We start from the raw sequence: 26,499 nt of genomic DNA, 5'->3' as shown, positions 1-26,499 counted from the left end.
TATATGTTCACAAGTGTAATGTCATAATAGTAAATTACTATACTGTTCAACTGTTCTGTATATAAAAACACTGAATACGTTAGAAACAAAAAGCATTCTCAAAAGCCAAAATGCAATTTAGTTTAGTCTTTTCCAAGCAAACTACCATCACATTCTAGATACAAGAAATTAAAGCAGGATAAACAGAGATTTCAATCAAGCAGAAACTTTTCCTGACATTAAAATGTTTGGTGGGAATAAAAGCCAGCTGCCATTCTAGCATCAGAAGCAGTGCTTGTGCTACAATAAACTGTAGGTTTACACGGCCATTACTGTCACATGTACCGAGTCCAGTGAAATTCTCACTTGCACGTGCTAATTGATATCTAACACATCACCACTCTCCAGCACCAAAATTAGTGGGTATAACTACTTTACCTTGAAATTTGTCTTTATAAGCTGAAAAAACTCGGAACACACTTGTCATAATCTAACAACATTATGACAGTTTGCAAAAGTTACTTTGTCCCAGTGTACACTAAATAAAAATTAACCTGTCTATCAGTGTTTACACAAAACATGTCTGTAAAACAGTAAGATCCTTCAAAAACATTGCTGAGGTACCATAGGCCAACACTTACCATAAAAGAGAGGGTCTTTAGGGGGCTTCTGCTTCAGCAAAATGCGAGCCAAAATTGCAGTGATAAGCAGAATCAAAGCTCCTGCCACAAACACGGCTCCACCACTATAAGAATAAATAAATAAATAAATAAAAAGATAGATATGAAAGGCACTATATAATAGATAGATAGATAGATTTATTCATCCATTTTTGTCTTGTTCAGGCTCCTGCCAACTTTGGGTGCCAGGTACAAAGCAGCACTGCATGAGGCACTGGCACAAAGAATAACATTCTCAAACTCAGTCAATCCAATTGAGGGCTGCAGCAGGCCCGAGTCTATGCTATCAGCACAGGGCACAAGGGAGGAAACATGGATAGGGCACCAGACCTTTGTAGGACCAACTCACACCTTTTTTAGGTGTGTTTGCATATAATGTGAAAGTGCCTATTGAGGTGCCTTGTCTGTCCGTCTGTATAAAACAGCTCGTATCCTGGTGGACCGATGTTATTGAACTGTGGCACACTTATTCTGAAAGAAAATGTGCATTGCTTTGAAATTTCAAAATCTCCCATTGAAAAGCATTGTGGCGAATGTGCAAACGCGACAATCTTAAAACACAGATTTTGTGTGACTTCCATCGGACCTTCCTACTTCCATCCATCCATCCATTATCCAACCCGCTATATCCTAACTACAGGGTCACAAGAGTCTGCTGGAGCCAATCCCAGCCAACACAGGGCGCAAGGCAGGAAACAAACCCCAGGCAGAGCACCAGCCCACCACAGGGCACACACCCACCCACACACCAAGCACACACTAGGGACAATTTAGGATCGCCAATGCACCTGACCTGCAGGTCTTTGGAGTTTGGGAGGAAACCCACGCAGACAAGGGGAGAACATGCAAACTCCACGCAGGGAAGACCTGGGAAGCGAACCCAGGTCTCCTAACTGCGAGGCAGCAGCGCTACCCACTGCGCCACCGTGCCACCCACTCTCTGTTACTTAGTATTGCCTAATCTTACTTTTATATTTTTATTTTTACTTTCTTTCTTCATCTTGTAAAGCACTCTGAGGTACATCATTTTCATGAAAACGTGCTCTAGAAACAAATGTTTTTGTTCCATTACAGATCAGTTTATAGTTTCCAATTTAATTTGAGAGAGGTCATTTCAGCTTGTATATATTTAATATTTTCCTCTTTAGTCATCCAAAGCCTAAAATTTTAGCTGCCTTATCATAAAAATGACTTGAATAAAAGGTCTACAATCCAGAAACAGTACTTTTATTTTCTTTCTCCCCCTAGTCCCCCCACCCTCCGTTTTGCCTCCCCACGTGAGGCTGGACCCCACTTCTGAAAGTCCCACTCCTCTAACATACCTAGAGACAGAGCACGTCCAAAATAAAACAAGCCCCCCAGCAGCGGCGTATGAGGAATAAAATTGAGATATCTATTGCCAATACAGTCCAATTACTATAAGCATAAAATCTAATCTTCAGCAATCTTGACATAGTAAAATAGTAAGCCCAGGGAATGGTGTTAAAAAGTGGCCCTGGATAAGCATAGTAAACCCTAATATGATAATAACAATAAAAATAAACCAAGGGTATGATGTTAAACAGTCCCCTTTAGAAGAGTAAAAAAAGAAAGAAAAAAAAAGAATTATTAATTTCTTCGACATATACATTCATATACGCATATAATTGTAATTAAAGCATAAACAAAAAGTGTCTGAAAAGGGAAAAGGATGTATAGTTACAGTACCAGTATCATTGCTAACGGATCAAGCAACCGGCAAGATGTTCTTTGCCATGCCATGACAGGATGCGACTCACGATCGTATTTCAAAAAAAAAGTGTTGGAATCAGCTTTCTTAACTCTTTTTCTGCTTCCTCCGTAGTGGTCAAGATGTAATGCTTGTCTTGAATATCCACTTTCAGTTTGGCAGGGTACAAGACGCTGTATCTGATCTTGAGTTTCTGTAAGCGCTGCTTAATGTTGTAAAAAGCGGCTCGTTTAGCAGCTGTTGAGGGTGAGAAATCCAGGAAAATGTGAATGTGGTTATTTTCAAATATAATCTCTTGTTTCTGTCTGAGAGATAGATAGATAGATAGATAGATAGATAGATAGATAGATAGATAGATAGATAGATAGATAGATAGATAGATAGATAGATAGATAGATAGATAGATAGATAGATAGATAGATAGATAGATAGATAGATAGATAGATAGATAGATAGATACTTTATTAATCCCAAGGGGAAATTCACATACTCCAGCAGCAACATACGGATACAAAAACAATATTAAATTAAAGAGTAATAAAAATGCAGGTATAACCGACAATAACTTTGTATAATGTTAACGTTTACCCCCCCGGGTGGAATTGAAGAGTCACATAGTTTGGGGGAGGAATGATCTCCTCAGTCTGTCAGTGCAGCAGGACGGTGACAGCAGTCTGTCGCTGAAGCTGCTCCTCTGTCTGGAGATGATCCTGTTCAGTGGATGCAGTGGATTCTCCATGATTGACAGGAGTCTGCTCAGCGCCCATGGCTCTGCCATGGATGTCAGACTGTCCAGCTCCGTGCCTACAATAGAGCCTTCCTTCCTCACCAGTTTGTCCAGACATTACGTGACATTAAGTAACATTACGTGTAATTTAAATTGTAATTTATCAAAGCACACGATAAGACTCCTAGGTTTAGAGGTACTGTATTTGATCCCCATATGCGGTAAGCTGCTGCTATTTCAGTGTCAGATTTACAGTCCTCTCCAATTATTTTAGAGAATAGCTCGGCTAAGTACTTTTTATTTTTTATTGTATTCTAAGCAGCAACTTGGCATGTGTTATAAAATCATGCTTCACTCTGTTTCATTATGGCTTAACTCTATCGCACTTAGTACCATTATGCACAGATGCATTGGCTTTTTTAAAAAAAAAAATGTACGTTTTTGTTTTCATATAAAATTCACATCAGTTCATTTCAGAGTTACTGCCACGTGTACAGAGTGCAATGAAATACTTATCCACACGTTTGATTAACATGAAGCAAGCCATCACAGTTTTTGTCCAGTTGCCCAAGCATCACTTTATTAGTTATATATAATATCCATTCATTTTATAAACCTGCTTTATAATATAACATCACAAAATAATCTATAGTGGTGAGTGAAAGAGGTAAGTTCCATATACAGTTTCACAATATTGAACCTAATCTTTGTTTTGCATGTGATTTCACAACTGTGTTTTGGTCAGAAAGGCTCCTTAAAAGAATTGGCAATATCAAACATCTCTTTTGGATCAATATATTTCTCAGGAAAGCATCTAGATGAAAATAAAATGGGCAAAAAACTCTTTATTTGAAATTCGACATGGCTAAATACAACCCACGGTGACACAAAATGACACACTCTTGGACAAAAGCTGTTATCCAGCAAGGCCATAAAATTGTTATCCACATTAGTTGAGAAGAAAATCAAAACTGAGATCCTGCTTTCCCTGGTTCAAAATTTTATACGCACCAACAACACATACTGCGGTGGGCTGGTGCCCTGCCCGGGGATTTGTTCCATAATTGCACCCTGTGTTGGCTGGGATTGGCTCCAGCAGAGCCCAGTGACCCTGTAGTTAGGATATAGCGGATTGGATAATGGATGGATGGATAACACATAATGCAGGAGGGCGCTGGGCCTGATGGGAATTGTAGTCCTCCACATTGGCACAGATTTTTGGGCTGCACACACCATTCCATTACAATCCCTCTCAACAATATGCCATACACCCAATTTTAAGATGGACCAACAACGACTCACATGCAAAGTTTTTTTACTTGATTGACATCCAGCTTAAGGTTTTATTTACACAGACTGCATAACTGATAGAATAAAATACTACATGGTACTTTACATATTATAAAAGAATACAGTTAAAAATTACATCAAAAAATAGACATTTTATTACATATTACAATTATAGTATAGTAAAGTAAACATTGCAAAAGAACAACAGAAAAAGAAAGTGGGGTAAATTAATTGCCTCAGATGACAGGTTTGGAATCAGTAGAGTGGTCCTATTTGGGTTCAAATTCCACTTTAAAAGGCCCCCAAAAAATACCGTATGACTAGTAAATCTCTCTATTATAAAAGAAAATCTTGAGACGAGACGAGACTATTGCCAAGAGATTTTTTCAAGTTGGTAGAGGCGGTCCCACCATCCTCTTTACCATTTACCATGCCCACAGTGGTCCTCTCACCTCTCATTCGTGTGAATGCTTTTGTCAGATACTTCCTCCACTCCCAGCTCTTATAAATTTTTATGTGTTCCTTACTTTTAGTTCCCAATAAAAGAAGAGTTATTATGTCCAAATTTTATTGAAGAATTTCATCCTGAAGGGTTATCAACAGAAGAAATGAGTACACGGCAATCCTAGCACCGAGAAACGATGAAGTCAAACAAATTAACACGAAAATTGACAATCAGTTACACGGCAAATTGGTTAAATGCGTATCAATAGACTCTGCTGAAACAGTTGGTGGTGATGCTGCGGAAGATGAAAACATCAACTTACAATATCACAAAAAATATCTACAACCGTTAACACCGTCCGGTCTTCCACCGGCCGAATTACTGTTGAAAGAAGGACGTATCGTAATGTTATTGCGTAATTTATGCATGAGTGATGTGCTATGAAATGGAACAAGATTAGTCGTATTCAAAATTGATTGAATAATTCTACCATGTAAAATTTTAACAGGCATCAAGAAAGGTAATGTAGTACATCTTCAGGGGATAACAGACACCAAAGGAGATCTAGATATGACAGTTGTATTAAAACGTTTACAGTTTCCTGTTAGAATAGCTTTTGCTGTGACAATTAACAAATTACAGGGACATACATTCAAAAAAGTCGATTTATTAGAGAGAAAGAAACAAAATTCACACACGGGCAGTTATACGTTGCGTTGTCACGATGCAAGTCCAAAAATGGAATCAAAATTCAATGCGATATTCAAAAAAAGTTAATTCCAAATATTGTTTTAATTAAGTTTTACAGTAAACATGTAAGTTTAAAAAGTATTTGCGTATTAATTTCAAAGCCAAAGAGAACAAAAACGTACGACGCAACAAATAACTCTAACGCAACATTTATTACATTTCACTATTTTTTACTGTGGTTAATTACTCTCTGTTATGTAAAATAGTTAGTTCTATTATGCACATGCAACAATTCCCATGAAAATAACAGTCTGTTTAAATTGTAAATCTGCTTCCCCATACGCGAGTGGCAGAGCCGTGAAGTGGCTAGTGCATAGCGCCCGCCCGGGGGTTGGCGAGCAAAGCGAGGAGGGGGTAGAGCCCCCTAGTTATATTATATATATATATAATTTACCTCTCAGCAGCTGCAGGATTAAATGTATTCTTATAACTTTTGCTCAGTACTTTTCACTTGATTACCCGCGATGCATGTGCTGAACCTTTTCCTCACTAGTTGCCACCAGAGTCGCACATGCACAATGTTACACCGACAGCAGCAGGCAACATCTTTGCAAAAAAGGACAACATTCTGGAATGGCTGGAATAATCTTCTATACTAATGCAGTAATGCATATCTGTTATTATTCTAAGTAATGCAGGTACTGTATTTTTACTTCAAGAAAATAAGTATTGTGTTACATTGCTCATTACTTTAAAAAAGTATTCTGACAATGTAATTCATGTTACTACAGGGTGGCGCACAAAAAAACGAACCATCTCCAACTCCAACGTCGACGTACGTTTCTTAGCCCATACAAGAAATGAGCAACAGGGCCCGATTCTTTTTGCAGTTTGCAACTGAGCCAGTCTTACGCCACTTTTTCACCAACTTGTGAATACTGCTCTTTGCTGGGAGGTTTACGCCAGGAAACTTCTGTGCAAAAATGTCCCACATTTCTTAAAAGAACCGGTAAACACATACGCCTCCACTATTCCAATCCTCAGTTGCAGAGAATAAATCTTCCAGATTTCTTTCACGCGCGTCTGTACCCACTGGCTCACAGCTTCCTTACTAATGCACAGTTGGAGCTGCTGACCCCGCCACGACAATGAGGTTCCGTGATCACGACGGCACCCGCCTATCTAACAGCTCGAGCCAGCCGGTCGGAGACAGTTCGGTTTTTTGTGCACCACCCTTTTAGTAATGTATTACCCCCAACACAGGTCACAATATACTGTAGATATTGCTTTTTCAATCTCCTGTAATAACAAGTGTATACATATAAGGGAGAATCCAAAAGTAAAGGCAACTTACCTTTTGTAAGAGCCATTTTCCTAGTTATATAAGATACATAAATATTTTGCTAGATGACAATGCATAATCTATGGGAGGTTCCTACAACCCCCATAAGTAGAATTGTATTGGTATATTCTTGCAATTTCTAACAGCTCTGACTAAATATTATTCTCAGTTAGTGACCAGCCTTGCCATGTGTAAGGTGTAGAGGGCACAAGATTTTAAACCGTGCCCGTGCCTACGGGGCTATGGACCTTTAGAGTGTGTAAATTAACTCTAAGAAAACAGTGCTTATTTAAGTGTTGTGCCGTACGTTTAAAGCGTACAGAAGAAGAAGCTAAGAATCTTTAAGTATAGAAGAAGAAGTAAAGAACCCTTAAGTACAAAAATAACTAAAGTTTCTCAAGAAAACCTAAGTTTAGAGAAGATATATTTTCCCCTTTTTTTGCCTTTTATTCTACGTGTGTAACTACTTTTTTCTTTATTCTTGTGTGGATTATTTGCTTTTAACTTTCACTAAATATTTTTAAAACTAATCCTTGGACTGAGAGATTTCTTTCGGCACGCGTTTTACCCGTGCTTGATCTCGCCTTACACTTCGGCGGCTACACCTTTTAATACTAATAACTGTGAGCAGATGAGCACAAAAGGTCTATCACCTCTCCACATGGTCTCCCTGCAGATCAATGCACTTCTTGCATCATTCCACTAACTTCTTCATTCCTTGGGAGAAGAAGCATTTTGGCTTCCCCTAAATCCAGGTCTGCACTGTTACCTTAACCTTAAATCAGAAGTGAACCTGTGACACATTGAGCCCCTTCAAGTGGACCGAAGATATGATACCATACGTGGAAGACATCCAAACTGAAGCTGTTGCACTGCCTCCACTGTTACAGCCGCTACATGGGGACATGCGTTGTCAGAGTGGTTTTAACAGCATTTCTCTTCTTTTGCTGCAGATTGCAGGTTTCACTCCCTCTGCCCAAACAAATCTCACTATGGCGCCATAGTTATTCAACAATCGTGCAGCGGAGTGTCCATGTTTATTTGACCTTGGCTTTAACTCTTTGAGGGCTGAATATATTTTTCCAAAAAACATAGTTTCTGAAAAGCAATGGTTTCACACAGAAATCAACGTAAAACGTCTGTTGCTGCATGCTGCAGCTGCCAGTTTGCCAAGAATGTTCAGCAGGCTTGCTGTTTTTGCGTGGCAGCAGCAACAGTGGTCACGATCGCAGTGCATCGCAATCTGGTTTCTACCTCTTATCATTAAGTGGCAGTCCTCCTGGTGAACAATGCCGTATGCATGTCAGTTACATGAACCTGTTCAGCCCCACGATTAGCTGGGGACCAGTCAGCTGAAGCTGGAACCTCACATTTGTTTTTGATCACTCGTATCAAAATCGGAGTCCAACAAGTCATAGTCCAGTTCAGAGATAATAGATAGATAGATAGATAGATAGATAGATAGATAGATAGATAGATAGATAATAGGCAAAACTTAATCCACAGAGTATTTTGCTTTACCCATTTGCTTTGATCTCTCACCATTATTTCAGTGCCATTTTTGCCATTGTTTGCGCCTTGCTACTCACACGAGCGCCGGAAATCTCATTTCCTTCTAGCAACAAGAGTCCAACTAAAACATAACGATTGGTTTTATTACAGTTTACAGTTGATTACCATCGTCAACTCCTTCTTTTGACAAAAGTCGACATCAGCCCTGAAAGAGTTAACTAGATAACATTAGAGTGCGGCATTGTGCATGTTTGAACTTCCCATAAGCAATCACACATGTTTTGTATTGTGTCGGCTTTTATTGAATGGAATTTTCAAATTACTTTTTGTTTTACTCTCATATTCAACATGTTCACATTCTCAGATGTGCCTAATCCAGTTTAGAGCGGGTTGCAGGGTACCCCAGTAATGTCAATGCTGTATATCAGTGCAGTGTGAAACAACTGATCTGTGTTACACTATCAAACTGTGCCATTTCAGTCTAACACATAAAAGATGTGCCCGTAATGTAGAGAGCTCTTCCTGTGCCTTTATCTACATTACTCAGGGACAGATAATGTGCTCTGTACTCTTCTGCCTACTCACAGCACAATAGGTTTCAAGCTGGAGGCCTGGGCTGGGGGGTTGGGGGCATTTTCTGATAAGAATACACTGCACTTGCAATGCCTGGGAAAGCTGAGTTTCCACATTTAGCAAAAGGCTGGCAGGCGACCTTGCAGGCTGATAGTCGGAGGGGGTTTAGTCCATGATAGGTCTGTAGCACAAAATTACCTGCTATGTGTGTGGCAATGAACGCATACCAAAGTCTCCCAAGCGGGATAAAAGCTAGGAAACCATCAAGCAGGAACAGTGGGCACATTCTGTCATCTTCAAAACTGAGTGTGAAATGAACACAGCAAAGACTGAAGTGTGGCAGAGCAGTAAGTGAGTGTAATGCATCACGAGTCTAAAAAATAGAAAGTTACACAATACTGATCCCTCAATAGGGCATTCCTACATACTTCTGGAGCACTGCTGCACAACAGATGGCTCCAAGCCTTAAATAACTCTGGACAAACACACACCTGCATGGCTGTAACCAAAGGCACATTATACTGTACATTGCTCTTTAGAAATACAATCTATTCCTTTGATTTTTTTTATATCTCATATAATCTATGGCTTTTTTTTTTCATGTTTCTGGTTATAAAACCATAAGAATGCTGCCACATAAAAAATTGCTGTTTGAGGCCAAACTGCAGGTTTTGCATATGAAAAACTAGGGGGGCTTTGCCCCCTGCTCGCTTTGCTCACCCACGGGGGGCATGCTACGTGCCAGCCACTTCACGTCTCTACCTCTCACGTTGTGATGAGGGGGGCTGAACGCAAGCTAAGGAGACGCAGTCGATTCCTCCTAAACCCCTTCTTAAACAGTGATACAATGGGAAACATTTTTTACCTCCTCTATAGTCGATCAGCTCTCTTGCTGCTGCCGCTTGTGCCGTGCTGTGTGATCTGCATGTTGCACTGCGCTTCGAACATTTAAAAGCCTGTGCAGCACCTGTCCTCCTTGTCTCGCCGGACGAGAAAGTGTCTCCGAGAAAATCCCGTCTCGACCCAAGACTTTTTTTATATAATAGAGAGATGTGGGTAAGGAAGACTGACTAACTGCTGGCTCACTGCATTGTATTACACCTCTGTGGGGCTCACATCTCTTTAAAATTAAACTATAAAAACTGTATGAAATAAGCACCTTTCATATTTATTGAGTCACTCACTTCACTCGCCAAACCCCGGGCATGCACTGTGCACTAGCTAATCGCATATGGGGAAACAGATGTACAATTTAAACAGATTATTTTCATGGGAATTGTTACATATACAATACAATACAATAAAATGTATTTTTCGTATAGCCCAAAATCACACAAGAAGTGCCGCAATGGGCTTTAACTTTAAATTTGAAATAGGCCTATAATTATTTAGTATGTGTGAGTCTAGGTCTGACTTTTTAAATATTGGTTTGATGACTGACACTTTTAGTGCATCAGGTACTGTGCCATGCAATAATGAACTACTGCTAATGTTTAGAATAGGCGCTGCAAGAACATCCATTGAACTTTTTACTAGTTTTGTTGGCACTGGATCTAGGGAACAAGTAGTGGGCTTCATATTAGAAATTAAAGTTAAGACTTCCTGCTCAGTTACAGGATTAAAATTATTAAAGTGCTGAATGCAATGTGAGGCAGGGTCTGCTAAGCTAGTATTTGGTTTGTACTGTGATGCTGAGATCTGGGATCTTATATTTTTAAGTTTCTCATTGAAGAAGTTCATAAAGTCTGTACTGCTAATATCTGTTGGTATTTTGCACTGTTGATCTGAATTTCCATTTGTTAATTTAGCCACTGTTCTAAACAGTACCCGAGGATTTTTATTATTGCTATCTATTATTGTAGAATAGTATTCTGAGCGAGCTTTAAAGAGAGCTTTTTTATATTTTTAACACTCTCTGTTCATGCAATTTGAAAGACATGTAGTTATGTTGTTCTCCATCTGCGCTCCAGTTTTCGACACTCTTATTTAAGAGCTCGAGTGTTTTCATTAAACCAGGGAGAGTTTCTATGTGCTTTGATCACTTTTGTTTTAAGGGGAGCCACTGTGTCCAGAGCTTCTCTGGACATATGCATAATAGAACTAACTATTTTACATTACAGTGAGGTATTTACCATAGTAAAACGTAATAAATTGAAAGAAAATTATGTTTCATGTTGCATTAGAGTTATTCGTTGTGTTATACGTTTTTGTTCTGTTTGGCTTTGAAATTAACACGCACATTAACCTTTCGTCAATATCGCATTGAATTTTGATTCCGTGTTTGGACTTACATCGTGACAACGCAACGTATAACTGCCCGTGAGTGAATATTATTTCTTTCTCTCTAATAAATAAAATGACTTTTTCGAATGTTTGTTCTTGTCATTTGTTAATTGTCATAGCAAAAGCCATTCTAACGAAAAACTGTAAACGTTTTAATATGACTGGCATATCAAGATCTCTTTTGGTGTCTAAAGTTATCCCCTGAAGTACTACATTACCTTTCTTGTTGCCTGTTAAAATTTTACATGTCAGAATTGTTGGACCAATTTTGAATACGACTAATCTTGTCCTATTGCAGAGCCCATCACTCAGACATAAATTACGCAATAACATTACCATACATCCTTTTTTTTTTTTAACAGTAATTCGTGCCTTAGAAGTCCAGACGGTGTTAACAGTTGTAGATATTCTTCAAGATATTGCAAGTTGATGTTTACATCTTCTGCACTATCACCGCCAACTGTTTCAGCAGAGTCTATTGTACACATTTAACCAGTCTGCTGTGTAACCGATCGACAATTTTCACGTTAATTCATTAGACTTCATCATTTCTCAGTGCTAGGATTGCCCGTATACTAATTTCTTTTGTTGATAACCCTTCAGATGAAATTCTTCAATAAGATTTGGACATAATAAGTCTTTTACTGGGAACTTAAAGTGAGGAAAACATACACATTTATAAGAGCTGAGCCACAGGAACTGTGTCTCACAAAAGTATTCACACGAATGAGAGGTGATAGGACTGTGGCTGTGGGCCGTGAACCAGAAATAGTTGAGAGGAGGGCGGGACTTGAAAAAAATCTCTTGACAATAGTCTCGTCTCGTCTCAAGATTTTCTTTTATAATAGAGAGATATGTGCAATCTGATATTCTCTGCAATTGAATGAGTTTTAAACAGCACAAGAAGGTGAATTATTAAAGCATATGTTAACAATATAAAGTACCAGTTACACTGCATGTTCATCACTCAGGGCTAGTGTTGGATCAATGCTAAACGTATGGTTTTGGTAATGATACTAGCTGTCAGAGCAAACCTGAAGTTTATTTCCGGTACCAAAAATCACATTTTCAAATGTTGTTTTTGGTACTTTTTTAGTACTGATATACCGCACAGTTCTAATAAGGGTATGAATTTATTGTAGATCAACCACACCATGCCATTGTCAAACATCCTTAATCCAATTCAGGGTCACAGGGATGCTATCTGAGGACCACGCCCACACATACAGTGATAGGAAACCCTGGGTAGGGTACCCAGAAAAATACCAATGCAGACACAGGGGGAATATTCAGACTCCAAAATGGACAATACTGGGCATGAAATTCACCCCCTTGCTTTTGATTCACCATCCTAAAAACATGAAGGTTATGTAAACTGGTGACTCTGTGTTCGGTATTTATGTGTCAATGCCTTACATATGGACTGGCACCCCATTTAGATTGGCTTCCTGCTTGGCATATGTTGCTACACGTAGTTTTAAGTAAATAGACAGGTGATATGTAAAAATCATGTCCTTAATGACGGTCTGATGTTGCATTATCACATGTCTGACAATATTAAAGAGAACAAAATATACCAGAAGATGCAAAACAGGAAAAGCAGGAGTTAACATTTCATGACCAAGGCTATAGGCAGAAAAGTGGTGATGACGGCGATATAAGTCTGACACCTTGATCCAAGGAAATTTACTAGATCAGAATTGAATTTATTTATTTATTTACAATTCGAGCACAGACCAGTTAAGTGACTTCCTCAGGGACACACATTATGCCTGACTAACATCTAGTTTAATGTCCATTACCTTAACTCAGGGGTGCCCAACTCCAGTCCTAAAGGGGCCGTAGTGGCTGCAGGTTTTCATTCTAACCCTTTTCTTAATCAGTGACCAGAGTTTGCTGCTAATTAACTTCTTTTGAATTCATTTTATGTGACTTGCTCTTGAAGACTCAGACCCCTCAATTGTTTTTTTCCTTAATTTGCAGCCAAACAATAATGAGATACAAAAATGAGCCAAAACAGGACCAGCAAACTGTGTCCATCACACAATATCTGAAAATAAAGAAAGGTGAAGGTCTCAGGAATGCTGATCTGCTCTTAGAAAAGAGAAAATCCACAATTTCGGAAATGTCTGCTATTGCACAATGAGAGCAGCAACAAGCCATGGAATTAAAGAACGAGTTTAATTAACAACAAGACTCGGCACCTCATTAAGCAACTGGTTGGAGTTTGAGGCCCTGACTCTTCTGTTGGCTCACTCACTTCACATTTCACTTCTGTTTGGGTGCCATTTAAGGAGATAGATACTTTATTGATCCCAGGGGGAAATTCACATTCTCCAGCAGCAGCATACTGATACAAAAAAAACCAACAATATTAAAGATTGATAATAATGCAGGTAAAAACAGACAATAACTTTTCATAATGTTAATGTTTACCCCCCCGGGTGGAATTGAAGAGTCGCATAGTGTGGGGGAGGAACGATCTCCTCAGTCTGTCAGTGGAGCAGGACGGTGACAGCAGTCTGTCGCTGAAGCTGCTCCTCTGTCTGGAGATGACACTGTTTAGTGGATGCAGTGGATTCTCCATAATTGACAGGAGCCTGCTCAGCGCCCGTCGCTCTGCCACAGATGTTAAACTGTCCAGCTCCATGCCAACAATAGAGCCTGCCTTCCTCACCAGTTTGTCCAGGCGTGAGGCGTCCCTCTTCTTTATGCTGCCTCCCCAGCACACCACCGCGTAGAAGAGGGCGCTCACCACAACCATCTGATAGAACATCTGCAGCATCTTATTGCAGATGTTGAAGGACGCCAGCCTTCTAAGGAAGTATAGTCGGCTCTGTCCTTTCTTACACAGAGCATCAGTATTGGCAGTCCAGTAAAATTTATCATCCAGCTGCACTCCCTGGTATTTATAGGTCTGCACCCTCTGCACACAGTCACCTCTGATGATCACGGGGTCCATGAGTGGTCTGGGCCTCCTAAAATCCACCACCAGCTCCTTGGTTTTGCTGGTGTTCAGGTGTAGGTGGTTTGAGTCACACCATTTAACAAAGTCATTGATTAGGTCCCTGTACTCCTCCTCCTGCCCACTCCTGATGCAGCTCATGATAGCATTGTGTCATCAGTGAACTTTTGCACGTGGCAGGACTCCGAGTTGTATTGGAAGTCCGATGTATATAGTCTGAACAGGACCGGAGAAAGTACAGTCCCTTGTGGCGCTCCTGTGTTGCTGACCACAATGTCAGACCTGCAGTTCCTGAGACGCACATACTGAGGTCTGTCTGTAAGATAGTCCACGATCCATGCTACCAGGTATGAATCTACTCCCATCTCTGTCAGCTTGTCCCTAAGGAGCAGAGGTGAATCAGAAGCAAAGAAATGTAGCAATTCAGAGGAACGATGAAGAAATTCAGGGAAACATTTCTTAAAAACCAAGTCAATTAAAATTAATTCAAAAGAAGTTAATTAGCAGCAAAAACACATCACTAATTGAGATATGAGTTAGAATGAAAACCTGCAGCCACTGCGGCCCTCCAGGACTGGAGCTGGGCACACCTGCCTTAACTCCTTCACTTTGCCATCTGGCTAATTATAATCTGGACAACAGATTTTTTTTTAAGGAGTATTCCTACTTGGTGATCATGATAGACAGCTTCAAGCTCAATACAAATATAATTTAAGATTGGCCATATCACATTGCAATTTGGAGAAACATGAAATTAACTTTAATTGAATTTATTGTGTTTATTAACTTAATGATGCTGACACACTGAATTAGTTCAACTGAGCCATAAACGTTTTGCTGCTGATTCTCATTTGTAGTCCACATCTGATGCTTCTCGTTTCAGTCGGCAAGCACTGATGGATTCCACTTGCCCTGACACTGCTTTTCCATCGCTGCAATGGCCTGGAGGAACCTCTTCCCCGTGCACCAAGATAAGCAGGGAAGACGTCTGTGTGCGACTGTAGAAAGCAAATCTTTAGCAACACGTTGCACTTCACGGCTTTGCATGCTTTAAACATGTTGTGAACTGGCTGAACGAAGTTTGTAGTTGCCATGAAAACTCTAAACAACATTCCTGAATGTCTCCCATGTGATTTCCTCGGCCCCACTAACAGATCTTTGCACTGCTGTTCATGGATGACGTGTCTTATTTGTTGACCAAGAAAAATTCCTTTGTTAATTTGGGAATTAGTTATTTGTGGAAGCATCGATCTCAAATATAAAATAAAAAAAAGGATTTATGTGAAGAGCGGGCAAAAATATCTTCGTTGTATCGACAAGTGGTTTATGTGCCACACTTTTCTGTCCCAGAGTGGTCAATTCTTTAACATAATGAGACTCTTTAGCATGGCTGTCCCAATTGCAGTACTTGGGGTATCAACACTGCATTTCAAGTAGAAGTGTCATAAGTTTTAGACTACCGGGATGTTCCATTTATGTATACTTAAAATATACAAAGAAATCATACAAACAGGCAATTGTAATAAAATGGTACATGATAGGAAAACAATAAAGGTGATTTTTGTGATCAGAAGGCCAAAGTCCATAAGATACACCAAACAGTATTCAGGAAGCAAAATCTTCCTTGACCAGTGTAATGGATGATTTCACTCAGATCTTCTTCTTCCTCTTTCGGCTGCTCCTGTTAGGGATCATCTTCTTCCATATCTTCCTGTCCTTGTCATCTTCTTCTGTCACCCCCATCACCTGCATGTCCTCTTTCACCACATCCATAAACCTTCTCTTAGGTCTTCCTCTTCTCCTCTTACCTGGCAGCTCTATCCTTAGCACCCTTCTCCCAATATACTCAACATCTCTCCTCAGCACATGTCCAAACCAATGCAGTCTCGCCTCTCTGACTTTGTCTTCCACCCATCCAACTTGAGCGGACCCTCTAATCCTGTCCATCCTTGTCACACCCAATGCAAATCTTAGCATCTTTAACTCTGCCACCTCCAGCTCTGTCTCCTGCTTTCTAATCAGTGCCACCGTCTCCAACCCATATAACAGAGCTGGTCTCACTAACGTCCTGTAGATCTTCCCTTTCACTCTTGCTGATACCCGTCTGTCACAAATCACTCCTGACACTCTTCTCCACCCACAACACCCTGCCTGCACAATCTTCTTCACTTCTTTTCCACAATCCCCGTTACTCTGTATTGTTGATCCCAAGTATTTAAACTCTTCCACCTTCTCCAACTCTACTCCCTGCATCCTCACCATTCCACTGACTTCCCTCTCATTCAAACATGTATTCTGTCTTGGTGGTCCTACTGACCTTCACTGTTCTCCTCTCATATCTCCACCTCTCCAGGGTCTCCTCAACCTGCTCCCTACTATCACTACAGATCACAATGTCATCAGCAAACATCATAGTCCTTGGGGACTCCTGTCTAATCTCATCTGTCAACCTGAAATATTAAAATGTGAAGAGAAGAATAATATGAATGTTTGTATATTAATGATATCTATAATCTGCAGTGGACGGACAGTGAGTGTTTCCTGCCTTGCCACAGTGCTGATGGAACTGGCTGTGCCCTCCTGTGACACTGAATTAGATGAAGCAGGCGTTTGTATGGATGTGTGTGTATGTGTGTGTGTTTATAGTAGTTGGGCAATACAAGAATCATAAAAGCATGAATTAATACTTGAAATAGAAACAGAAGCTAAATATTTATTCTCCCCAATGATTACCATTCATAACAATAATAAACACTGAATGCATGGAATTCAATTAGACCCGAAGTGAAGTATTTAGTGTATACAGTATGATGAATCTTTTAAACAAGACTAAAAGTAACACAGTTAAGTGCATTTTATAATAACAATAAAAAAAAGCACAATGTATGCAAAATGTTCCGATTATTGGATGAAATTGTGGAACAAAAGGAGTGTAATACAATATATTGCACAATTATAATTTTCCATATTATATATATTATATATATATATATATATATAAGCCAAATACCACTGACTTACTCATCACAAAATCTTCCAAACCGTGAGGACTCGGGACTTGAAATTTGGAATGTAGGTTACCCTTGGCCCATAGGTGCTCGCTAAGAAACGGTTTTAAAAATTTTGTGGTCCAAGTGCGAAATTTCTTATAATCTTTTAGACCCGTTTGTAGGTCTGTCTGTTTTTCACCAGAGAACTACTTAACGAATTTAGTTTGGGGTTTTTTTCTATAATTTGCTTGAACATTCCATTGATTTTGCGACTTTCTCATCGTGCTAAGTATCAGAGTTCACTTGCAGTAACGATTTATTAGCGCAAATCCAAGAGAGACTCATCGGACTACGGGGCCCTCCTCACTCACATGTCTGCCTCGGGGCGCAACCTTAACTGCGCTTAGTTAGCAAACGAGAGAACTACTTAACGGATTTAGATCGGGGTTTTCTTCTATAATTTGTTTGAACATTCCGGTTGATTTTGCGACTTCTCTCAACGCGCTAAGAATCACAGTTCATTTGCAGGAGCGACATATTCACGCTAATCCGAGACAGAGGCTGTGGGCCGAGAGGAGGGGGAAGAGTGACGTCAGGAGTAGAGAGCTGGATAGAGACCCTCCTCACAGTCCTGTTTCACTAATACACAGGCGAAGTCGCGGGGGATGGCTAGTTATACAATATCTATATATATATATATATATATATATATATATATATATATATAATTCACTAAACCGCCAGCGAGCAAGACACCCATGGAGCACACAGGACAGAGCCACGCCCACCAACTCTAAGACCATTGGATACGACGACAACTCGCAGAGCCACACCCACCAACTCGGACGCAGCAACTCACAAAACAGGGCGTCATTCGCATTTGTCTCTGCTACACTCCACATGCACCTCTGAGCCAAGTTGACTTTTCATTATTCTTTTCGGTTACGACGCACGACCGCGTCCACCATCGCAAAATGTTTTACACGCCATGGTCTTAGAGTTGGTGGGCGGGTCTCCGTGAGTTGCTCTTGCGAGCGGGCACATGACCAGGCAGTGTGTATGCTTCGAGTGCAAGGGTGGACGCGACAGGACCATCTAAGAAAAATCATGTTTGTTGCCGATGTGAATCGCTGTATGCAGCGGGTAAAACAGTTTGCGAGAGGTATCCCATGGTCTTAGAGTTGGTGGGCGGGTCTCCGTGAGTTGCTCTTGCGAGCGGGCACATGACCAGGCAGTGTGTATGCTTCGAGTGCAAGGGTGGACGCAACAGGACCATCTAAGAAAAATCATGTTTGTTGCCGATGTGAATCGCTGTATGCAGCATGTAAAACAGTTTGTTTGTCGCGGATGTGAATCGCTGAATGAGCGTGCGACGGCGGTCCTCCAATTGTCAGTCACGGACAATTGTACGTAGCCCTCTCCAGAGTTCCATCTTTTCATTCACCTACAGTCATATCCTCAAACCTAACCGATTTGGACAACTATGTCTTTCAGGAAGTGTTCACCCATCAATACATAATTATGCGGAGTATGCTACGCCGCGGGTTGGCTAGTACAGTAATCCCTTGCTACTTCGCGGTTCACTTTTCGCGGATTCACGACTTCGCGGATTTTATATGTAAGCATATCTAAATACATAACGCGGATTTTTCGCTGCTTCTCGGGTTTCTGCGGACAATGGGTCTTTTTACTTGCTTCCTCAGTTGGTTTGCTCAGTTGATTTCATACAAGAGATGCTATTGGCGGATGGCTGAGAAGCTACCCAATCAGAGCACGCAGTTAAGTTCCTGTGTGCTGCTGATTGGCTCAGCGACGGAGTGTTGCATTAACCAGGAAGTCTCATCTCACTCATTCATCATTAACGTGCTAATGCTTCAGGGGCCGTGTCCAAGCACCAACAGAAGATGCAAATGATTGCAGAAAAGGTAAAAGTTTTGGATATGTTGAAGGAAGGGAACAACTACACCGCTGCAGGACATCGATTCTTTTTATTTAAAAAGGAGGAAAAGCATGTAAGATCTACGGCCGCAGTGTCCTTTAACCAGGGTGCAAAACGAGTTGCAAGTGGACGTGATAAGGCAGTAGTCTGGATGGAATCTGCTTTAGGAATCTTTGCAACAAGGTTGACAACGTCATGACCGCCTACAAGCTGCTACGTGTACTTCGCTATACAGTAAGTGTAAACTTATCTACCGATTTCATATTGCTTAGCAGTTGTCCCTGTTTTTAATAGAGTAAATGGTGGGTTGTAAACAATACAGGGAGGGTTTAAAAATGTCCAAATACATGTTAAATAATTAAATAAATATAGTGTCCCTACTTCGCGGAAATTCAGTTATCTCCCGCGATAAGTGAGGGATTACTGTATTGCATAATTCTTTTTTAAAAAAGAACTAATATTTACAGTATGTACCCCTGTGGTATAGTGGGTCCACAGCTCATGTCAAAAGGGCCAGTTTTAAATAAATAATCGCCACATTCGCGGCTTAGAAAGGGGGCGTGGTAAGTGTGGCGGATCGGCTCCCGGGGTGATTCATTGATGCAGGCGATTCTCACTTAAGTGCACAGGTGAGGAGTCGTCCGCATCCGTAATTGTTCCCGGGAGCTGTTGATTGCCACAGCTGATCCACGTCCCCGTAATATATAGAAGCATGAGGCAGCTAGTAGGGAAGAAAAAAATCAAAGAAAAGAAAGATGGAGGTTGCAGAGGCAGAAAGCAGGAAGCAGTGTGGAGAAAGCCGGTGCGTGAGTGAGAAGGAGAAAGAGAGAGAACGAGCGAGTGAGCGCTCATAGGCAGCTGGACAGTGAGCCCTAGCGGGGTGTTTGGCCAACACCGAGGGCAGTTGGTAGTGGTCGCTCCCGCTGAGCATTATGATGGATTGGAAGGATGGCTCGCCATGGAAGACAGCGGGAGTCAGGAGGCTTGGGTGATGGATTCCCCAACGTGAGTGTCCTGGCCGTTGGAGAAAAGTCAAGTCTCGGTCTGGAGAGTGCTAAACCGAAGCCAGGGATCGGGAAGCCTCCAGATCAGGAGTGGAAAGAAGGTCAGCTGCAGGTAGGGCGACTCTCCTGTTGCAAAGCCCAATGACAGAAGCAGGGGAGCCGCCAGGTAAAAGACGACACCGGGCTTTGTTTTCTAAAGGACTGCTTCATGCCATTGTTTTAACCTCGTCTTAAAGGATTCATTTATTGTTTTTTTTTTAACCTCCACTTCACTTCTGTTTTAATGGATTATTTATTTAAGGAAGATTTTGAAAAGCACTACACTATTTATTTGGACACTGTTTTGATTTGTTTTTTTTTTAATAAAAGCACTTTGCACTTTTTACACCATCCCCTTGCTCCATATGTTGCGCCTCACTGCCGAGCTCATCGGTGACATTACCGACAGTGACGGGTTCAAGTGCTCCCGGAAGCAAGATGGGAGCTTGGAGCAGAACCTGCATCGTCACAACCCCATGGGGAAATCTGTTATTTTGCTTTGAACACAGCAGTTTAAATAAAACATTCAGAAAAGTCAGTTATGACCTTTTCTTAAATATTTCTTCAAGGTCATTAGGTGGCTTAATAACAAGTATGGAGCACAATGGAAAACAGACAGTGGGTTGGTTACCAATGGCCCTGATAATTAACAACATGCTTGGTTATAATAATAATAATTCATTACATTTATATAGCGCTTTTCTCATGCTTCAATGATAAATAAAGCAGATAATATGCGGCTCTGTGAGTTTGCACATTCTCCTCTTTTCTATAAGAGTTTTCTTCTGGGTACTCCGGGTTGCCCCCCATATTTCTGAAGGTGTGCACATTAGGTGGACTAGTGATTCTAAATTGTCCTCATGTGGGTGGGTTCATCAGCCTCTTCTCTAGTTTTGGTTCCTGCCTTGCGTTCAATGCCACCAGCTTCGACTCCAGTGACTCTGAAATGGGCTAAGCAGGTTAAGAACGTTACGTGATCAGAGTCTGGCATCCCGACATCTTACTGAGATAAGTAAAGACAATGTGGCCACTATGAAACAAAGTTGTGTAAGACAATAATGTATCTTCTGCAGTTCACCTTTTGTCAAGTTTTTCTGCTGTCAAATGTTTTGCAAAACACTTGGCAGAAAGGAATACTTTTTCCAGTCATTTTCTCAATGCCACATTATACAAGCAGGTCTGGAGCAGGAAAGTATGCTGTTAGGTCAAAACACAGACAGAAATATGCCAGGTATGACTAAAAAGGAAGAAAATGAAAAAGAATGAAAACTTTGCAGTCCCAGCGAGACATTATGTTGGTATGAAGGAGCCTCGGTCGTGTTTCCTGACCCACTTCTGCTGAACGGTTAATTGGCTGAATGCCCTCAGTGTCAGAGTGTCAGAGAGAGGATGTGCAGCGTTGTTCATAACGGCACTCCGCTTTGTCTTCATTCTCTCCTTTGCTACGACCACCAAGGGTCCAGAGTGTGTCCCATAACAAAGCCTGCACTTTAATTAGCTTCTTGATTTTTTTAGGATTTAATTAGGGAAGCTTTAGAAGAAAGAATCAAAGACGATACATGTGTAAAGGAGAATAAGCCCATTTTGCTTTTCACAATTCATCCATTTTCTGGAGCCAGGTGTCACTGGGCACAGGGCCAGTACATAAAATAACACACAGATGTGGCCTGGATGGGATGCCAATCCATGACAAGACAGCCAAAGCAAAATATCCAGTGCTGAAGTCATTCTTATGTGGGATTATTTGTATATGCTCTAAATTGCATTATTAAACAATGGCATTTGAAGGTCAAGTGGGATAACTAAGCTGCCTGGGTGTGCAAGATAAGACTTTGCAAGCAAGCTATGGTGTAAAGGGAAAGCGGGCACAGTAAGTTTAAGATGGGTGTGGGTAATCTGCTAAGATAAAATGTAGCAAGGATGTGCTTTAAAAAAAGGAACTTGGTATGAGGCGAAACTAAGTCATGTATGCTGGATAAAGTAAGGTCATGAAAGGTGTAAGCAATGCATTAACCAGTCACTTTATATGTTAAAAGTTGTATAACCATGAATCAGCTCATCTCATTTAGCCACCCTAAAAGAAATAAAAAATATATTAATCGCTTTGTTCAGGGAGATACTGTGATCAGCTTGCTGAAAGGAGGCACTCCGTCTTCGAAGAGAAAACAAAAGACACAATGAACAAGTTTCCTCCTGCATGGTCCCTGACTCAAAGAGGTCCTAATTGAGGACAAGATTTCTTTAATATATAATCAGTTTATTTCTTCCACACGTATGGTGTTAAATGTACCCTTTAAAAATGTTCTACATATTGTTTTAACATAAACACTTTTAATGTAAATTTAATATTGCGGATTATGATGTGCAGGAATTGATGTGGGAAGAAAAGCAGGGAGAACAAGCAAACTCCGTACTACACCTCCTGTTTAGAGTTCATGTAATTTTAATTTTAAAATTGAACCGCTAGATCAGGCTTCAGTGAGACCAGCTATGCTATATGGGCTGGAGACGGTGGCACAGGAGACAGAGCTGGAGGGTGACAGAGTTAAAGATGCTAAGATTCACCCTGGGTGTGACGAGGATGGACAGGATTAGAAATGAAGACATCAGAGGGTCAGCTCAGGTTGGATGGCTAGGAAACAAAGTCAGAGAGGAGAGATTGTGTTGGTTTGGACCTGTGCAGAGGAGAGATGCGGAGTAGAATGAGAGAAGGGTACTAAGGATAGAGCTGCCAGAGAAGAGGAAGGCGTGAAAGAAGGTTAGTGAATGTGGTGAGAGAGGACATGAAGGTGATGGGAGTGACAGAGCAAGATGACGAGGACAGAAAGATATGGAAGAAGATGATCCGCCGTGGCGACCCCTAACGGGAGCAGCCAACAGAAGAAGAAGATCAGGCTTCACCTTTTCATTTTAACTTGTGTGCAATGGATAAAAAAAAAAATAATAAAAGTATAATTATAATTATATATACATATACACACACACACACACACAAATTAACATATACTTTGAACTTTATTGCCAGGCAACATAGTTATTTGGATTTCTCTTGTTGTTATTTCCATACACATGACAAGGTAAATACAATTAAACAATACAACATTACATACAGTATTAATGAAAAGAAAATATATTCTTTGTTTAGGAGTGTGTAAACGGGCAGGATCTGAATGTGATTACTTCTCTTTGCACTATTTGATTTCTCACCATTATGCTGATGAAGGCAGTGTGGTATATTGGGTAAGGCTCTAGACTTTAAACCACAAAGTTGCTGGCTTCACCTTAACTGCTAACTTACTGTGTGACCCCGAGTAAGTAATTCAATAGCCAATTGCTTAACTATTCTTTCCTTATATGTTTAAATTTCATACAAGTTTTCAAATAAGTTCTGGAATTTTCCTTTCCTCACCGGCCACCTGACCTTACCATTGGACTCATCTTCAGAAACTTAAAAAACAATTCTATATAAAGGGAGTATCTATTTTATGTGTGTATTATTTTTTGTATGTCATTTTTCCATTATTATTCATACATCATTTTAATTTTTGCTTCTTTGCTTGTAACTTTTTCTTTAACATGTTGTAAAACACTTTGAGTGACATCCTGTGTATAGATAGATAGATAGATACTAATATGGTGCTATAGAAATAGATGTTTTTGTTGTTACACTAAACACAAATACTGTATATAAAACAATAAAAGGAAAGTAGAATTGCACTCCACCCTGTAATATATTAAGTCAGACCTTACAATATAAACATAAAACAAACTTTAGACTGAATGTAGGAGTTCTATATAAAATTGTATAAATATTTTATATATATATATTTTATATATACTGTGGCACCTGGACGGGGCTCATGCCCGGCCGGGACGCCCAGGAAGACAGGAGGAGGGCTCATTCCTCCTCCAGACCGCCGATGCCTTGGGGTCCCTGGACCCCAGCGCTTCTGCCACACCCGGAAGTGCTGGGGGGAAGAAAAGAGGGAACACCCGGAGTGCTTCTGGGTATGCAGCTGGCACTTCTGCCACACTGAGGAGTGCCAGTGGAAGATTGCCGGGGAGCACCTGGAGCACATCCGGGTGTGTATAAAAGGGGCCGCCTCCCTCCAGTCATTGACAAGAGTCGGGAGGAAGTCAAGGAGGCGGCCTGAAGAGCGAGAAGGCATTGTTGAGAGGCCAGGACTTTGGGGTTTGTGGGCACTTGAACATTGTAAATAATTGTGTAAATAAACATGTGTTGGGCGACATGAGCGTGTCTGCATGTCTGTGTCCAGGCCAGTCTCCACAATACTAGCTGTGCTACATGTCTTAAGTTGAAATTCCAAGTAATCAATTCAAATGTTTGCAGTGCGCCATGCAACGCACAGGTTTCTGTTATATGCCATTTGGTATGGGATTCATAAAAGAAGTGTTAATGTTTGTGATGTGCCAACAAATTGAATGTATTTTCATTACTAAAAATGTTTGTGATGCACCAGCATAAAAATGACAGAGACACAGCAACCGGACAGATACACAGACGCTTTATTTAGCTATACTAATAAAAGGCAAAGCCCTCACTGACTCACTCATCACTAATTCTCCAACTTCCCATGTAGGTAGAAGGCTGAAATTTGGCAGGCTCATTCCTTACAGCTTACTTACAAAAGTTAAGCAGGTTTCTACACGTAACGGTCATAACGGTTGACAACATCCGCCATGTTAAACTTTCTTATTTATGGTCCCATCTTCACGAAATTTGGTAGGCGGCTTCCCTGCTCTAACCGAAACTGATGCACATACTTATTTCGGTGGTATGATGCCACTGTCAGCTGCCATATTGAATTTTCCAAAGGTCTTTGTTACTTATGGGCCCATCTTCAAGAAATTTGGTACGCGGGTTCCCAACGCTAACTGAATCCCACTTACATACATACAGTATATACGTCCATAGCCTGCAGCTCGGTCGCCGTGTGAGGCGGCGTTGGGTCCTCCATCCCCACGCCTCCCACATAGTTGGCTGCCTGCCTATATAAGGCCGTCCGTCGCTCCGGTCTCTTCATTCCCTTCCTTGCTTCGCCACGGTATTCACGTCTCCCTGCTGATAACTGCAGCCTTTTTATTTAATCCACGGCTTCTCTGCTGTTTTATTGTTCGTTTATTACGATTATAGTTATTGTGTAGTACTAGGGTGTTGTACCGTGTTAGCCATTATGAATGTAGAGAAAAGCCAAGCAAAATGACACCTTTTATTGGCTAACTAAGGTGTCATTTTGCTTGGCTTTTCTCTAGTTATTGTGTAGGTATTTTAGACTTCATTTACATTGTTCAGGTACCCATTTCCTTGATTGTTCCAACCGTACCCCCATTAACATGTCTATCGAGGTGATCACCATCGATCAAAGAACTGTCACTTACCAAGTGGTTTCCATGCCCGGAGATGGCGACTGCCTTTTCCATTCTCTGTGTTACATATTGCACGGCCATATCAGGCTCACTCTTGATATCCGGAGGAACATTGTGTCTTATGTATTGAATGACTGGGACAGGTTCAAGGTGTGGACTGATGACGGTACAGGAGATAATTATACTACACAGGAGCACTAGAAGAGTGAAATGCTTAAGCCCTTCACCTATGGTTCTGCATGTGAGTTGATGGCTTCCGCTGAATTGTTCGGTTTTCGCTTTCAAGTGTACCGAAATAGCCAAATATTTTACACCTTTGGACAACTGCCAATGCCTCTTAAACTTCTTACATTCACATGTGATGATTTCAGTAGTGGACACTTTGATGTTCATGAATGTTTAAACTCTCAAAAGCTGGATGCGAAGTTATCGATGAAACCCATTTTAATTCAAACGCCTCCATTTTCCAGTAAGGCTCTGCTTTGCAATGACAATTAATAAGTCTCAGGGACAGACCCTACAAAAGGTTGGCATTGATTTGAGACAAGATTGCTTTTCACATGGCCAACTATACATTGCATGCTCAAGAGTGAGCTCAGCGCACAGCTTGGTCGTATTACAACCGGAGGGCCGAACTGACAACATGGTATACAATGAGATCCTTAACAAATAATTATTGGTATATTTTCCCTCAGTTTAAAAAGGTTTACTTTTCTTCTTAATAAAAATTTTAAAGCAGTACTTTGCCGCTGCGAAGCACGGGTATTTTGCTAGTATATATATATATATATATATATATATATATATATATATATATATATATATATATATATATATATATATATAGATATATATATATATATGTATATATATATATATATGTATATATATATATATATATATATATATATATATATATATATA

General features: G+C 40.5%; 1 protein-coding gene across 1 annotated transcript in view; it reads right to left on the bottom strand.

The window, feature by feature from the left end:
- The window catches only part of LOC114667909 (transmembrane 6 superfamily member 1-like), an 86,449-nt gene that overhangs the window by 53,546 nt on the left and 6,404 nt on the right, over positions 1-26,499 (bottom strand). Inside the window, exon 2 of the mRNA XM_028823428.2 lies at positions 621-724. Coding sequence (XP_028679261.1) covers positions 621-724 — 104 coding nt within the window. The remainder of the gene's footprint in view (positions 1-620; positions 725-26,499) is intronic.

This window comes from Erpetoichthys calabaricus, chromosome 17 (assembly GCF_900747795.2).
Source record: "Erpetoichthys calabaricus chromosome 17, fErpCal1.3, whole genome shotgun sequence".
NCBI lineage: Eukaryota > Metazoa > Chordata > Cladistia > Polypteriformes > Polypteridae > Erpetoichthys > Erpetoichthys calabaricus.
This window is presented reverse-complemented; position numbering and strand designations above follow the sequence as displayed.